This window comes from Hylaeus anthracinus, unplaced genomic scaffold, assembly GCF_026225885.1.
Source record: "Hylaeus anthracinus isolate JK02 unplaced genomic scaffold, UHH_iyHylAnth1.0_haploid 11980, whole genome shotgun sequence".
In the NCBI taxonomy this organism is placed as follows: domain Eukaryota; kingdom Metazoa; phylum Arthropoda; class Insecta; order Hymenoptera; family Colletidae; genus Hylaeus; species Hylaeus anthracinus.
This window is the reverse complement of record NW_026534328.1, coordinates 354566-371540: the sequence shown is the minus strand read 5'-3', so window position 1 is coordinate 371540 and position 16975 is coordinate 354566. Positions and strand designations below refer to the sequence as shown.

The window sequence follows — 16975 nt, the reverse complement described above, 5'->3', positions numbered from 1 at the left end:
AGTTTTAAGGCCAAAATTGCAAAATCAGGCCTTGGAGTCACATTCGCCAAAGTGTAAGGAATATATTAAAAACCAGAATTATTAGAAAATATTGCTTCTTTGCTTCAATATCCTTGAAAAAAATCATGCTAGCCTAATCGCCCTGTCCTCGTCTCTCCTGCAATTTTTGTATCGTCCTCTCTGTCCTTATCCCGGAGTTTCCTACTTTTTCCGCAACTGTCGCTGAAGTCAATTCGGAGTTTGGCTCTGGGTCCTGCGCACCCTTAACTATCCCTGCATGTGTGCAGAGATGTAAGTATCAGTATGTATATGCAATCCGTCACATCATGTTGCTGCAATGTGTGTTTTGTATCTAACCTATTAGGACTATTTTGTCGGATGAAAGTTAAACTCTAACTTAAAATAATCCTACATAATAATATCTTAAACAAGATACGATTAAGTATTAGTTGGTTATTTCTGTATTTTTTTAGTTACTTGACACATTTATTTGAATGTGAAAAATCCAACGACCTGTCACATTAAAAACGTCGGTGATACATTTCAAACTAAAGGTTGAATTTTATAATATCGCAAAGGTAACATTAAGAATCATTTATTATTATTACAGTATATTAGAACAATAATGAATTCAGTTATTTTTTCGTTTAATCTAAATAATCCTAAAATGAAAATAATGTTTAATATGTCTTATATAAATGTATTAAATTATTTTTATTGGAGAAATTAAACGTTAATTAATATTATACTTTAATCATTTACAGTACAATCATGATATTTAAATGCTACAAATTAAATTGCGTGAAAATTGTTTTCTCTTCATGAGAATATTGTTTCTTATTTTCATTAATATTAATTGGCTTTGACTGAGACAAAGTTTAACCATTAAATATATATTTTGTTTAAAGAAGCTATGTAAACTTGTTAATTTTACTAATTAAAATGAAATGATGACAGTTAAAGTATTATATTAAGTTCTTTTTCAGATGAATTTGTAATCAAAATTATTATAAAATATATTTATAGTCTTAAACTTTTTATTAACACTTTTCAGATGTCTGGAAGTAAATGTCGGAATTGTGGGTCTACTGACATCGAAACAGATCCAGCTAGAGGAGATGCAGTTTGTACAGAATGTGGTTTTGTATTGGAGGATCAACTTATTGTCAGCGAGACAGCATTCAAAGAGACCCCATCTGGAAATATGATGGTACTTGGTCAGTTTGTTGCTAATGATAGTACTGGTGGAGCTACAGGTTTTGGTGCAGGTATACAATTTTAAGTAACAATAAGTAATCATATAATACATTTAAGAAATGTCGCAATTAAGAAAGTTAATATAGAGCAATTTAGAATTTTAACTTATTCAATGGTAGATGCAATTACATATATTGAATATATCTAAATATGTTCTTTATTATGATGTCTTTGTTACTTACTTGTAAATGTTCCTCTTCTTTGCATAAACTACCTTCTAAAACAAAAATATTCTATAATTTTTGTTTATAGCATATCATGTCAGTGGAAAAGAATCAAGAGGAATAACTTTGCAAAATGCGAGAAAAGGAATAACTCATTTATGTATGCAGTTACGGTAAGTAATGATCATTACAATAATATACTTTAGCAATTTTTATTATTGAAATTTTTGTTCATAATACTATTTTAGAAATTTAATGCGTCTTATTTATTGCTAGTTTGAATCAACATTGCATTGATACATCCATGAATTTTTATAAAATGGCCTTAAATCGTCATTTAACTCGAGGAAGAAGACAAGCACACAACCATGCAGCTTGTGTGTACATTACTTGCCGTACAGAAGGCACTGCACGTATCCTTAATAATTTTTACAAAATATTTTTATGATTGCTTTTAACATATGGTTGAGATATAATTTTTAGCTATCATTTACGAAAAATATTAAAGTAAAAACTTAACTAAGAATATAGATATGCTTATTGACATCAGTGATGTTCTTCAAATTTGTGTTTATGAATTGGGACGCACATATTTACGGTTTACACAAGCTCTCTGCATCAATATACCTTCGGCAGGTAAGTATCTTGCATGTTTTAAATTTGCATGACATAAACTATGTATTTGATTTTTATTTGTTACTTTTATATACTACCTTCGTATATAATCTCATTAATGGTAAGTTTGCAGCAAAATTAATTAATTAAGCTCACTTGATCTTTAATTTATACATTCATAATTAGATGAAAAGTACATAAGTACAAACACAATTCAAAACAATCTCAGGAAATGATAAAACTCCTGCACATCTAATACTAATTTTTATTAAAATTGTATTTATTAAATATCAAATATAGCTATAATGATTTCATTTTTATGAAAGAGTAAAGGTATCTAATTTAAGAATATTCATAATCTCATATTTTATTCTTGAGAACAAAATTCTTATTTTACAAGTAATCATTTTCATCACAAATAATTATTGCTACAGTTGTTAATTTTTGATAAAAAGAAATATAAAAGAATTAATAATGCATGATATTATTGTATTAGACACTACTATAAATTCTTATGTCTTATCCATGTTACAATTTATGGAGGTATAATAATTACAATCTTAAAACAGAAAATATAAAAAGTGAAATGAATCGATTGTGCCTGAAATATTTATACTCCAAATGTTTCAAAATATTAAAAATAACATTTCGGCGTTCAATTTTCTAGTAATATTATTGTGCATAATTTTTAAATCTTACAATTCTGTCTTGACATTACATTATTAATATCATAATTAAGGTGTTCAAGGATCTTACCCTGATACATAAAAATATAATGTAGAATTACCATTTATAAATGAGTTTCTTATCTTTATATTTATTTATTGCTTGTATAGTAATCTTTAATCACATTTTTCATATTTTACATGCCACATAGTTGTAGATATTCTATCATGATGTCTATTATTTCAAATAATTTCTTGACTTTCTCACAAGGATAATGAATTCATAATGCAAGGGATAAAATTGACAATGAAATTAAAATTGTTCAATGTATATTTCAGAAGTTAAAACAATGATGTAAATTATTTCTTTTCTATTAGCAAAATGCCAATCTTAAACCAGTTGTAGAGATGCTTTCAAAATTTATTTGTCCTTTTCTTCTGTTTACACTGGCTGGACATATTAACAGTAGGAAGGCATTATTTTGTACATTTTATTATTATTGGTATCATAGTCCATTGTACTTTCTAAATCTTATTGCCTATTGTGCAATATAAACTTTGGCGCCAGATTCTGTGGCCTTACTGTAGATAATGTAATGCTGATTATCAAAAGAAAATATAATGGGTATACTTAATTCACTAATGTACGAGTACTTATCCTTGAAACTATACTATAGTATTTTTCCTACTTTTTACATGGACTGTAAACTATAAAATCATATAAATACAATAGAAATATCATAGAATATTCATACCAAGGATTGTTGTGATATTTATCATGTATAAAAAATTCTATTTTATCTAAAAATTTACGTTTAAAAGTTTAACATTTTTCCGGTTTTGCTAATTTAGTATTGTATTCTGCAATATATAATATAATGTAATATATAATATTATTACATATCGTATGAAATTAAAAATGTCGATGTTCATACTTAAAATAAAAAAAAAATCTAAAATATACTTCTCTTATAACAGTTTCACATTGAAATAATTCAAAAAATAAAAATGTGAATGTAACAAACGAATTTCGTTTTAAGTAGGCAGTTTCAATCATAATATCCTGAATAATAACCACATATGATGTTTAACTATGGCATCAAAGCAGTATTATTTGTGTTAGTAAAAACAATAAATCCTACTTGTTAAAATAACAACAATATACATTGTTCACTTAAATCTTTTTAAAAATATAAATTGAACAAACAGAGTCTTGAATTCATAATATTATCTGAAAAGAAATTTATTAATACTTGGTAATTGAGAACAAATAAGTTGTGATAAGGTATTCGTTAAAATTAATCGATCTTTACTTATCTTTATACTACTATTTAACAGTAATTTTAAAGATAGTAGTATTTCGAATAGCACTTATTAACTTTCTCAATTATTTTCTTCAAATTTAAAGAACATTTTTACATTTCTGTCTTCTTAAAGTTGATTAACAGATGTTTCTATATACTCTGCTTCTTGCATATTTACTATTGGATATTTATATTCAAATCAATTAGCTAACAGTGTCACTCGCAACCACACAACTTTGTACCTATACTTATACTTATCTTGTTTTGTTTTATTCATAATAAATACGCAGTGGAAAATTACTCTATTGTCTATTTATTTATTTGAATATAAATATCCAACATTTACAAATGATTATTCAAATATCCGAGTTATGTAAGAAAACTAGTTATGATTCAAACAAAATTAAATAAAGTTTTGAATGTACTGAAGATGATATTATAGATGCACTCTATTTGGAGACTATTACTTATTCACATAAGTTTCAGTTTAAATTAAATTACAGAAAACGATATTAATAACAGTGGATTGTTTATAAATATATGATAATCATCACTATGAAATTTATAGTTGACATATGATTGTGTCTTAAAATATAATAATGTAAGAAACAACTATTATTTTGTGTATTTACACAACCGCAAAATTTTGTACCAACAAAATTTATTTGCATATGGAAATATTTATTTAAGTATTAAAGCTGAAAATTTAGTATTATCCTGTGGATTAAAGTAAATCAATTGCACCATTATCTTTTTCTTATATCGAGAATTAAATATAAAAACAATCTTCTTGTTATTCTTTTCGTATAATTTACGTGTATGAAGTGAGTTAAACCACCAATAAAAATAGAAATCAATAAGATTATTAAATTTAAAAAAGTCATTAGTATTATTTTTTGTACACGTGTTATAATATTATGCAAAATTTAAAACTTAAACAACAAATTTTTAGAGTGCACCTATTATACAACTTTTGTTACCAATTCTACAATACTGCTTAAAACAACAATTGTATAAAACCTCAAATAATTTCAAGGTACATCTTTTTAGAAATTATTGGTTAAACCATTATCTCTGCGGTAAACTTCCGTCAGTCATCTACTGGCGGTCCGTAGAAAATTAATTCGGGTATTTGTCCCCCTTGCACACCCGTGCCATTCGTACTTTCAGAACTGCATTGAAATTGAAAATTAACATTACCAACCGTTATTTCTGACATGCCTTCTTGACCAAAGTAACTTAACTCGCCCCCGTCTAATATTACACTCGCTGTATAAAAGCATTCTGGTTCAATTTGAATTGGGTTTTCAAAGTACACGTGAAATGTACTACTTGAACCATCTGAGAAAAATTTCGTGCTATTTTCCGATAAAACACACCCCAATCTTTTTAGTTCAATTCTAACATTATAATCTGCAGCACCAGACGAGCTTCCGTAAAGTCCAAAACCAACAACAAAAATCCTTTTGTCGACGCTAAATTGAATTGAATCACACCTGCCTCTATACCGCCACTGATTTGATCTATATGCGCACGACTGAAACCTATGACACACCTGTAAAGAAAGTATTACAAATATTATTCTCATTTTACTACACACCAAATTTAAACATATTCATTAATCGTCAAGGCAAGTAATAATAAGATTACACAAATTTTCATATTAAAACTAAGTAAAAGTTTTTTGTTTATAAAATTTACCTGAGTTTTTAAGCCTTGCCGAGATTTAATAGGAAAGCAAAGTTGAGGTTTATTACTAGCGGTGAAATGAAGAAAGACATCGATCGTTTCTTGTTGCGTTAAAATCCCAGTTTGTGCAGCGCTATTGGCAAATTCTTCTAAATTCATGGCAGGAAGTCTAATTAAATACAAAGCAGATCCTAGAAAGAAAGGAACTAGTAATATTAGCTTTACATTAAAAAAGCCTATTGCAATACTTACCCAATAACCGTCTTTGATTTGCTGAAGATGGCTCAAGGTCTTGCCTGATGCATTCAGCGGTAGCCCATCGTAATGCAGCATCCCATATGTGTATTTCTTTACAGTTTAATGTTTCACGGGAAAGTACTGATTCAAGAGTATGAATATCAATATCCACAAAGCCATCTGACCTTAGTGCCATTTCTGCCTAAATAATGTTAAATTTATGTATAATTATATATAAATTTTCTAATGTTACATGCTTCCTCAATATTTATTATATATATATTTTCTTTTATAATATTATGACATTATATTTAATATCGTTACTAGTGAAAATATCTAGAGTGTTTATTCAATGGTATATGGTTTATTCTATTGACTATCCATACCTGTTAAGATATTATATTTTTTTATGTTATACTTAAGTAATTTATCTTCCTAGTTCTAGATGAAAGATGCAAAGACTTGTACAACAAGAAAGAGATGCTAAATTCTTTCCTTTATATTTGTTACATGTTAATTTTATATGTAGTACTATATTAAGATTTTTAATAATTTCTTTTTTAAATTTTAAATATCTAATATTTAAAAAATCTGATAAGTAAGCAATAACAAAAAATTATAGGCAAAACATAAAATTCAAATAATTCAATTAAAAGTCTTATTAATATAGACATCTGTTATATTTTCTACAGAAATGCTTTATTATTTGATACAGACATCGTTTAGAAATTGATTTTAAAGTTTCTAAGAAAAGTATTCAATTGCATTACAATTCATGTATCTTAAAGCTTATTACAAATCAAATTTGGGATCAATATAAATAGGTAATATGTATTCACGTATAAAATTGATTAAAATGATTGTGATTCAACACACAATTTTAAAAAAGAGATTTATGGTAAACTTTCTTATTTCTATTTTTTCAAAAATTCAATATTTGTTATGATATAATGCCTCTCTATTAGATTAAATTGTGTAGACTTAATATATAACGAAGTGTAACTAAGTGAAATATTTATGTCACAGGGAATGAGTTGTATGTAATATTAAATGTTTTCATGAAAAATATATCTTTAAAATTAAAATACTATATTTTTATAACTTTTACCGTTTCAGTCTTTTATATTTTTAGTGATTTTAATCTCAGAACAGATGAATGTACAATATCAGATGAACGTTTTTAATAATTTTCTACTTTTTACATAAATGATGTAAGAACCAACATTATTGCTAGATACAAAATTATTTTAAAGAACTAAATGAAGTTTATAAGAAATTTCGTGCGAAAGATTTTTAATGAACTATTTAACTAATAATTCGATTAACAGTATGCGTTATTCTTGGAAAGTTATTACAATCATGTTTATTATGTTCATATTCTTCTATGAAATTATCTTCGTAAGTTATATTTTGTGTCACTTCAATTTCTAATTTATTGTCTGCAAAATAAGGTTCGCTTCGTGTTCGGAACAAAGAAAACGATAATTGTTTGTTACCAAACGTGGAACAACAATTATTTTCAGATAGACTGAGACAATGTGGCACTATCGACAATTTATTCTTTATGTTTCCATAGTTACTGTCATTGGTCTTTACAGTTTTTTGAGTGAACTGATGTTGGAAATCCCTTAGTCTGTTGTTGAAACAAATATCTCCACAAGAATAGAAACTTATAGTATGATCAATGCCATCAGTGGATAAGCTTGATTTAGTCCTTAATGTCAAATCTAAATTATCGTTTAAAGTAAAAGACTTCAACATTTTTCGATTTAAACTTACTTGAGCATCTATTACTTCCCAGCAACGCTGCATAAGATCTGGTTCTTCGAATAATCGAGACTGGCTCAACAATAAACACGCATTCTTTGCTGTTAAACTTGTTTCCAAATAATTAACACATGCTCTTGCTAGATGAGGGACTATGTATTTTTTAGCAACATAAAGCGTTGCTAAAACTGTATCAGCTTCTAATTGTACTTCATCACAATACATGTATCTGTAAAAGAAGACAGTTGAATAAGTTTTAAACAATTTGAATTGACAATTCAATAAAGATGAATAATATTCACTTTAATAGAGCAAGAAAGGCAGCTGGCTCTACGTCTGGAACTTCTATGTCTCTCTTATTTTCTGCTAATCCACCATAAAACATAGCATAAAATACAGAACTACCAGTAGCTAGAACGTATTTGTGTGCTGGTATAGTCTGTGTGTGACCTATTAATAGGACAAGATGTTATTAAGTTTCAGTCATGTTATACACATAATAATACAATGTTAATATGAATCAATGATTAATTACCTGGACTGCCGACAATAAATATAATATCAGCCATTAGATGATTATTAAACATGGCAGCATTCCGTTCGCGTACTGTGGATTTTGTTGCTTGCCAATTAAGATCTTGTGTACAGTCTTCTGGTGATGATAAGTTTAACTGAGTTATGGGAGGTGACAAGGAAGACAAAGGTGATGCAGGTGCACTAAGGGGCTGGTTTATTGTTCCTTCGCGTTGTAGTACAATTGAAGAAGAAAGTGGGCTTATCGTTGGTGGTGAATCTGATACAATGATTGGTGATTCCGCTAAAACATATGCAACATCAAAACTCCATATTTCCTATATTACTTTTTGCATTTTCTTTGTAACTAGTATATTAGTTATTAAGTGTTTGTATTTCTATTGCTCACATTAATGACAATTACAAAAAAAAACAATCATATTTTTATATATCATTTTATGTACTATATATTTTTCAATAATCAATTTTTATAGTTGTAAATATACTTTTTCACACATAGTTTATATTTATTTTAAGTGACAAAAAGCAAATCTTTTATAAATTATTTTGTTACGTGTATTTGTTTTTATTATTACTTAAAGATTGAATAAAATAAGTGAAGTGCAACCACATATGTGGTTGTTAACATGGTTAATAATTGGAATAGAAATTCAATATATGTCCAAGTATAACAATAATCACGAAAATTACGTTCTGTATTAAATAGTTACAATTAAATGTACGTTTAACATTCATTTTTTCACACAGTAGTACTAATCATTTTTTAAATAAAGTAAAATATTGATGATTAAAAATTACCGACTATAGAGTTCCATCAAGAACAAATAACATTTCTTTTCGATAGTAATAAAGAGGTTATGCAAGACAATAACATGTAGTAATATTTGATTTAAAGAAATTGTTGGCAGAACTTTTTATTTTCTACAAGTAATCCGAGTTTATCCTCGTTGGAAGGCAATGTATAATTCATAATTTTTTGGCGATATTGCCAACGAAATAAACGCATACTATAAAATCATCAGAATTTTACCGTTAGTGTACATCATTCCACAGTTTTAACAATTGTTTTGAATAAAATTCTTTCGTTCTGTTATGACATAGTAATAGCTTGCTATCACTAAAGCTTCAGAGATGTAAATGGTAGTGTATATATGTATACATCTTAAGATCTTACAAATGTCTCATTTATGACAAGCTTTGCAATGATACTCTGTGTTCGGTTCGCTCCGGTTTCATTCGTGCGATTTCGGAGGCGTTTCGCATGCACGTGATGCATATGTCAAATATATGTACGTATATGTTGCACGCATATTGCACACAACATTTAGGGTTAACGTATTTTTTCTTAGCTTTTCAAACTTTATATTAACATTGAAGAAATATTATTTTGTATGCAAATGTTTGCTACTTTATTGTAGAATAAAAGGTTGCCGCATTATACAAATGCAATATCAAAATTTTATTTTATTCTATAGTTAAATATAAAGAAACACTCTACAGTGTTTCTCAAACTTCACTTTCTGAAGGCCCTCCCCCTCCCCAATCTATAATAGAATTACATTTATTCTTTTATGTATAAATATATTTTAAAAACTCTTTATAACAAAAATGTACTTATGTTTTGAACATTACGTATAATTTATATTCTTGACAATTTTTGTTCCATTTCATAGTTTTATATTTCTTAATTTGCTTTATTTAGTAGCTGTGTAATAATAAATTCAATTTTTTGTTAAATAGCATTAAAAAAATCAGCTGTCCCAAACATTTAGGCTTTCTATTTTCCAATTTCCTTGTTACTTTGTATTAAGCCCGTCAAGAAATATTTAATAAAACTAAAATACTGTAGAAAATTAGAAATACTTCGATAAGATAAAAACCGCGGGTAATAGTTTCAGAAACACTCTTATTTGTGTTTTATGTTTATCTTAATGTTTTATTTAATTTAAAAAATGATTAATTCGATGTATTTTTCTTCCTAAATATAATGGTAAATAATACGCTTAACAAAAGTTGATTAGTTTAACTTGTTTTAATATTAATTTGCAAGATACAGATTTTAAATCACGAAATAAAATATTGGGATAAAACGGGCTTTTATACTTTTACAATATTAATACAAATCAATTAACAATTAAAGTATTAAATAGTATCTGACGCATGCGAGATAAAAATTTTAAATAAAAATATTCCGCGTTACGAACAAAAATCATACATTTGTTGACACACAACACTCTGAATAAATTACTTTAATTTTATAAGGAAATCGTGAACTTTAGATGAAAATTGAATACAAAACAAATAACAAATAATTTTCTCGAGACTGTTTACAAGTCTCAATAATACCAATAGTCCCAACAAAGATTTAGAATAAGTGAATTTAAAAATAAAATGTAAATATACACATGAAATAAGTATATTGTAAAACTAAATCAAATCCCTTCCATGTTATTCATGAACATTTAATTTTCGTTGCACGAATCAAAGTAAACAAATGTTTACTTCTCTGCCCTAATCGGTTTTCCTCGATAATTCACACAGATGAATACACGAATAACGTTAATTCAATTATGTTTACTCGTATCTGTAATAAATGTATGTCTTACCGTTTAACCATGGATTAGTCTGCTTGACTGCGACGTTCTCCTGGAAGCGTTTCATTGGTTTCGTTGATATTTTCGAGTAAAGATTTGACATCGCCATTATCACTGTTAAAACTTAATATCTGTTATTTCTTCAATTGCAAACACGGGCCAATTTTGGATTTCAGTTACATGGGCGCCATGTCAGACGGGCGCTGGTTAGATAGTTCCGCACATCGGTCGATAGACGACAACTTAGGGCACGCGCGTTCATATATCGGGTGTTCCTGAAAAACGCAGGCCTCGATCTGCGCAGTATAATTCTATGGCAGTAACGAGTCTAGACATACTGGAGCCTGAAGTTCAGGGCCGGCGTTGGGGGGGGGCAACCACCCGGGGCGCCAGATTTTTGGGGAGGTCGCAGTCCAGTGTCCCTAGTATACGAATATACCCATATACAGGGTGTCCCAAAAATGTTGTAATACCTTGAAAGGGGTGGTTTGGGAGGTGATTTGAAACAACTTTTTCCTTAGCGAAAATGTTGTCCGAGACTTCGTTAACACGTTAAGCGCCACACCGAATTCTTGTCCGTTCAGGCCACAGTTAACCGTCAGGCGGGCTCTGCTGGGTCCATGCGGACCGGCGAGGCCTGAACGGAAAGTTTTGCGCCGGTCCCTAGGGACCGGCGTGGCGCTTAACGTGTTAAGGAGATATTAACGGAAAACACTGACCAATCAGAGCGCGCGTATATCGTTGGAGCGGCCGCGATAGCGTATGAGCGCGGCCGCCTACCGCGTAGCCTACGATCCACCGGCATACTCGTGCTCTGATTGGTCGAGGTTTTCTGTTAATAACTCCGTAACGAAGCCTCGGACAACATTTTCGGTAAGGAAAAAGTTGTTTTAAATCCCCTCCCGAATCACCCCTTTCAAGGTGTTACAACATTTTTTGGACACCCTGTATTTGCAATTTTATTATACAAAATTAAGAAGAACCCAGGGCTTCCCCTAATGCATACGTCGTTGGCGGACTATTAGTTACTAACTTCAAACAGTGATCAAAATCGACAGTGACGCGGACACACATGAACTAAAATATGTACGTCACTTAAGTATCAACAATAAACGCAAATAGTGGAATACTGTGTTTTATTGTGATATTTATAATTTTAAAAAAAGTAAAAATAACGATAAGGCGATTTTGTTTTGTGGAAGAGTATAAATCTAATTTTATATTTGAATTATCCGCCGTTTGGGATTTTGAGGGGGAGCCTTGAGCGATTATAAGATATCCACGCGTGGGAAATATTGAACATTCGAATCTTCCTATTAGTATAAAAAGAATTACATGTAAAAAATATATACGTTTGAAATTCACACAGTATACAGTATGTACTTTTAAAATTCACGTGGACAATGTATGATTTATTATTTATTGCAGATCCATGTCTATATATCATGAGATTTGCGAATAAACTGGAATTCGGGGATAAAAGTCACGAAGTATCAATGACAGCATTACGAGTCGTTCAAAGAATGAAGAGGGATAGCATACACAGTGGACGTAAACCATCGGGCCTATGTGGAGCTGGTATAAAAACAATATTATTTGCCTTATTCGATTCTATTTTTTCTTTTACTATTTATATAATACATGTAATGTTTTATTATCTAGCAGTTGATACGAATATTTAGAACTCGATGAAAGAATTTTACAACTTTCATGTATTACGTTTAAAAATATCGTTTTTATTCTTACAATAATAAATTAGTTAAATTTAAATAAACTCTTTTCCCTTACAAAACAGCGTTGCTGATGGCCGCTCGGTTACATGAGTTTAACAGATCGCCCGCAGATATCATAAAAATTGTGAAGGTGCACGAAACCACGTTACGCAAACGGTGAAACACTTTCCAGTAAATTTATTTACTGACGTTCAATCTTGTGATTCATAATGATTGATATTTATTGAAACTTGCAGACTTATAGAATTCGGCGATACACCATCGAGCGCATTAACGCTCGAAGAGTTTATGACGGTCGACTTGGAAGAGGAACAGGACCCGCCAGCTTTCAAAGCTGCGCGGAAAAAGGATCGAGAACGATTGCAAAGGGTACAAATTTTTTACATATAAAACATCTTAAAAATTATAGAAGAGAAAGACAAATCAATTTGTCAATATAAGTGATTTCCTACTGTAATAAATGTTATAGAAAATTGCATCTAAAGCATTGTTAATAACTGAGAAATTGTTTAAAAAGTTTGATAAATATTAATCAAATTGATTTTCTCGGTACATAGTTTTAATAGTAATAAGCTTTCTGATTGTATACATTTTTCAGTCTTTAATAACTATACCTGCTATAAATTTTATATTTAATTTTACAGTTGGAAAATATAGATACTGAAATAAATGAATTGCAAGCTGAGATTGATAAACATTTGGAAGATCGCAAAGCAGGAAAACCAAAGAAACGGAAAGGTGGTAATTGGAAAAGGACGTTTAAACACATATATTCAGAAGTAGTTAATAAAAGCTAATTTACTACGATAATTATGCCAAATCTGGTGTACTTTTAAAATGTCTAAACATTGCATTTATTAGTAAATTGTTAATGTGTATAAATTAAGCGTTTTCTATAAATTAATTGATACGAATTGATGAATTATTTCATTGATTATAATTATTTATTTTTAGATGATTGCATAGAAAACGAAGACACGGAAAGATTTGTTAGAGAAAGTAATTTAGATGTAATTAAAAATTACGTTGAAAACGATATAGATGATTCCGATAGTGATATTCACGATTCCAAGTCGAAAAATGCCAAAAATCATTTGATCACTGGACTTGGTAAGAGATAACACAATTCCGTCTCAAATATTAATATTAAATTACGATTGTTATTCAGTAAAAATTGTAATACACATAACTATTTAAAGGACCAAACATTGCTTCCATGGGATTAATATCAACGACCGATAGAGAGAATGACTTAAAAGATCAAGAAACCACAGCATTTGAAACCGTGAGTACAATTAATTAATTTCACAATTCCTTACAAGTTGTTTGATATTGTATTGTCTCCATTACTTATAAATGTTTGCTCTTTAGAATTCTGGGGAGATCGATATCACAGATTTGGACGATGACGAATTAGACAGTTACATTATGTCGGATAAAGAAGCGCAGTTTAAACATAATTTATGGAATAAAGTGAATGCTGAGTATCTCACTCAACAGAAAGAAAAAGAGGAGAAGCGCCAAAAAGAAAAAGAAGAGGGTAAGCCAGAGAAGAAACGGCGTCGAACTACTAAACGTAATAAAAACCAAGTACCAGCAAATTCTGCAGGTAATAATGTTAATCTTAATTTTATTACATGCATCAATGTTATAATTTTTCATTGTTAACCCTTTGATAATTTGCTAATTTTAATAGGAGAAGCAATTGAGAAAATGTTGCAAGAAAAGAAAATCTCATCTAAAATTAATTATGAAGTGCTGAAAAGTTTAAACGTTACTATAAATACATCAAATAAAGAGCAACAAAAAACTGAAGACTTTGTTCAGCCAACCAAGTTGGAAACAGATACTTTAACTTGCAATGAAACGTTTGTATTATATATGCAGGGTGTTCTACGTAACACTTTTCACGATTTTTCAAATACTTGCGATATTAAAATATTTTAAACAAATGTTGGCCAGTTTTCGATTAGCTATACATTGCAATGAAAAATGTTCGAAAATTTTTGTTGACTTACTAATATTATAGTCCTTGTCAAGACGACTTTAACGACCTAGTATTGTGTAACTTGAGATGGGCTTGAAGGCAAATCAATGAAAATTTCAACAAAAAATGACAATCTACTTGAAGGGTGATAATATTTTAGGTTGTGTGTATTATTAAGACTCGAAGTTACATTCAATTCAGGGACCTTAATTAAATGTTGTATTACTAGAAACTTATCTACGAACTGTTGAATTCACAAGAAAGAAAAGAATGTCAACATATATGGCTTAGCTATTAAGGTAGTTGGTGACTAGAACTTAAGATAGTTCTTCTGATAATTCTTGACTTGTCACGAGAGCAAATCGTAGTATTAACTCGTAGAAAATGTATTCCAACAGTGAAAAAGTTGATATATTGCTAATACTTGGCGAATGTAAAAGAAATGCACGTGAAGCAGCAGATCTGTGTACTGCAAAGTAGACTGAAAGGCATCATCCATTTGCACAAACATTCTACAATATTGAACAAAATTTACGAAGTTATGGAGAATTTAAAAAGAAAAAGAGAAGTACACTATTTAAGATTACAACAGAAGGCAATGCTGGTACTGTTTTGGTACATGTAGAAGAAACTCCGTAGACTTTCATTCATGCAATGAGTGTTGACACCGGTTTATCCAAGAGTTCAGTTCATAGGAGCAGAAAAAAGAATAATTTCGTTTTTGTTGAAATTTTCATTTCTTTGCCTTCAAGTTCATCCTAAGGTCATGATACACTATAGGTCGTTGAATTTTTCTTGACATGAACTATAATACTGTTAAGTCAAAAATATACCGTGCCATTTAAAAAAATGAATAATAATTTTGACAGTACAAAAAAAAACTTTTTGGAACTTTTTTTAATGCAAGGTATAGCCAATCGAAAAGTGACCAACGTTTGTTTACAATACTTTTTTGTCAGATTATCGCAAGTACTTGAAAAATCGTGTAAAGTATTACGTGGAACACCCTGTATAGTGTCGATAGTTATAACTTTAAAATATTCTTTATTTATCATTATTAAGTATATTTATTTCTTAAAAAATGAAGTAATTAATAACGTGTGCTTGCAGGTCTAATGTGTTTGATGCACCGAAATTACAAGATAAACCAATTGTAACAGCAATAAGAAAATCTCGTTTAGTTAAGCCCCATATACAAAAAGTGAAGAAAGAAGAAGTACATCGGGCCGTTGAAGTAAAAGATAACGTAGCTGAAGTTACAACCTCAAAAGTAGATGCCTGTGATATGGGTAAAGTCTCAACTTTTACATATTACAAATTTGATGTTATGGTAAGAAATACAAAATTGTATTAATAATTATAATACTTGTATGCAATAGATGAAACTGATGATTATATTGACGAGGATGTTGAAGCTGACCCTACAGAAATGACTGTTGGACAAATGCTCGGACGTCATGCATCAGAAAATGAAAATGATTTTGGCTATGGATATGATGAAGAAGATTATTAATTATTTATAATTCTGTATATAATTATTTATTTTAACTGTAATACCACTAGGAATCAGTAAAAAAGACTGCATTTATCTATGTACAAAGTAAAGCATTTAAGAATTACTGTAATCCTTAATTTAATTTCGGATTTGCTGTAATACTTCCGATTGTATTTTATTTTATAATACAATAAGTAAAATGTACTTGTTAATCAATTTGTTATATAGCAAATAAATTGTGTACTTCAAAATATTACTTGTCTTATACTTTGCAAACGAATACTTGTATCATTATCGATATATTCTAATTAAATTAAATTACGTCTTCTTTAAAATTATTCGTACTCTAAAGAGAGTGCATGAGTAAATTTTATCCGGTGTTCTCTCGGGCGAATGGCTCAGCGGCCGTGTCCACAGTCACACTGGCTTAAGCAAGGAGCTTTGGGCCGGCGGAAACGCATTTCCTCGGTCAAGATTCTCTATCCCCCGCGTTTCGAGCCGTCCTCGTTTTCTTTTGACCCGGGCCTATACTTACGAGGATACACGTTACTCCGCTGGGGGCGGTCCATCATTGGGCAGGGCCACGCTGCCTATTCCTCGCCGAATGCCGAAGCGGAGTTGAACGTCGGGCAATCCGCATCCCTCAGGATCAGCAGTACCAGCTTGCATGTTCTCCCCTTTGCACCATGTATCAAGGTTGAGAGTCCTATCCAACCCCTGTCATTCTATCTGAGATCGTTATACGATCCTCCTTCCCAGTCAGAGTATCCGTATTTCTGCCTGGATTGGTTCCCTTTTAGTGTTACCACCCCCCTCCCCCCTTCCCTTTTAGTCCCTAACACTCCCCCCGTCCCTCTTGCCCCTACCCACCTCCTTTGGAGGTTCTGGCTAACTAGACGCAGGTTTGCCAAGATCCATCCCCCCCCCCCCTCTT

The 16975-nt window shown here is 30.2% G+C and overlaps 2 protein-coding genes across 4 annotated transcripts; one reads left to right on the top strand and one right to left on the bottom strand.

Annotated features, from left to right (window-relative positions):
* Window positions 1–295: 295 nt before the first annotated feature.
* LOC128897128 (transcription factor IIIB 90 kDa subunit) lies at window positions 296–16286 on the top strand. Of its 2 annotated transcripts, none has more exons than XM_054160832.1 (15): window positions 296–578; window positions 1055–1268; window positions 1510–1594; window positions 1698–1834; window positions 1953–2057; window positions 12255–12404; window positions 12622–12715; window positions 12796–12928; window positions 13204–13300; window positions 13514–13669; window positions 13759–13844; window positions 13931–14168; window positions 14256–14427; window positions 15657–15835; window positions 15926–16286. In XM_054160832.1, exons 2-15 carry the CDS (start codon window positions 1055–1057, stop codon window positions 16057–16059), a joined length of 1980 nt encoding a protein of 659 aa, XP_054016807.1. In that variant the 5' UTR covers window positions 296–578; the 3' UTR covers window positions 16060–16286. The 2 variants fall into 2 exon arrangements, with proteins under 2 accessions (XP_054016807.1, XP_054016808.1); XM_054160833.1 differs by having other exon boundaries at window positions 297–578; window positions 13204–13297.
* Window positions 3015–11076, bottom strand: LOC128897129 (BTB/POZ domain-containing protein 6-B). 2 transcript variants are annotated; one of them, XM_054160835.1, is made up of 7 exons: window positions 10839–11076; window positions 8234–8515; window positions 8001–8148; window positions 7711–7927; window positions 5947–6133; window positions 5707–5885; window positions 3015–5560 (listed from the first exon to the last, which is right to left on the bottom strand). In XM_054160835.1, exons 1-7 carry the CDS (start codon window positions 10933–10935, stop codon window positions 5096–5098), a joined length of 1575 nt encoding a protein of 524 aa, XP_054016810.1. In that variant the 5' UTR covers window positions 10936–11076; the 3' UTR covers window positions 3015–5095. The 2 variants fall into 2 exon arrangements, with proteins under 2 accessions (XP_054016810.1, XP_054016811.1); XM_054160836.1 differs by lacking the exon at window positions 10839–11076 and adding an exon at window positions 9263–9459.
* Window positions 16287–16975: the final 689 nt, after the last annotated feature.

Bases quoted from the DNA above. Each gene is read 5' to 3' on its own strand.
- LOC128897128 (XM_054160832.1), top strand. From the start codon at position 1,055: ATGTCTGGAAGTAAATGTCGGAATTGTGGGTCTACTGACATCGAAACA. The intron at 2,058-12,254 runs GTAAGTATCTTG...TATTTATTGCAG, and splicing joins CATCAATATACCTTCGGCAG to ATCCATGTCTATATATCATG. The intron at 14,169-14,255 runs GTAATAATGTTA...TAATTTTAATAG, and splicing joins AGTACCAGCAAATTCTGCAG to GAGAAGCAATTGAGAAAATG.
- LOC128897129 (XM_054160835.1), bottom strand. From the start codon at position 10,935: ATGGCGATGTCAAATCTTTACTCGAAAATATCAACGAAACCAATGAAA. The intron at 8,149-8,233 runs GTAATTAATCAT...TCCTATTAATAG, and splicing joins ATTTATTGTCGGCAGTCCAG to GTCACACACAGACTATACCA. The intron at 5,886-5,946 runs GTAAGTATTGCA...CTTTCTTTCTAG, and splicing joins AAATCAAAGACGGTTATTGG to GATCTGCTTTGTATTTAATT.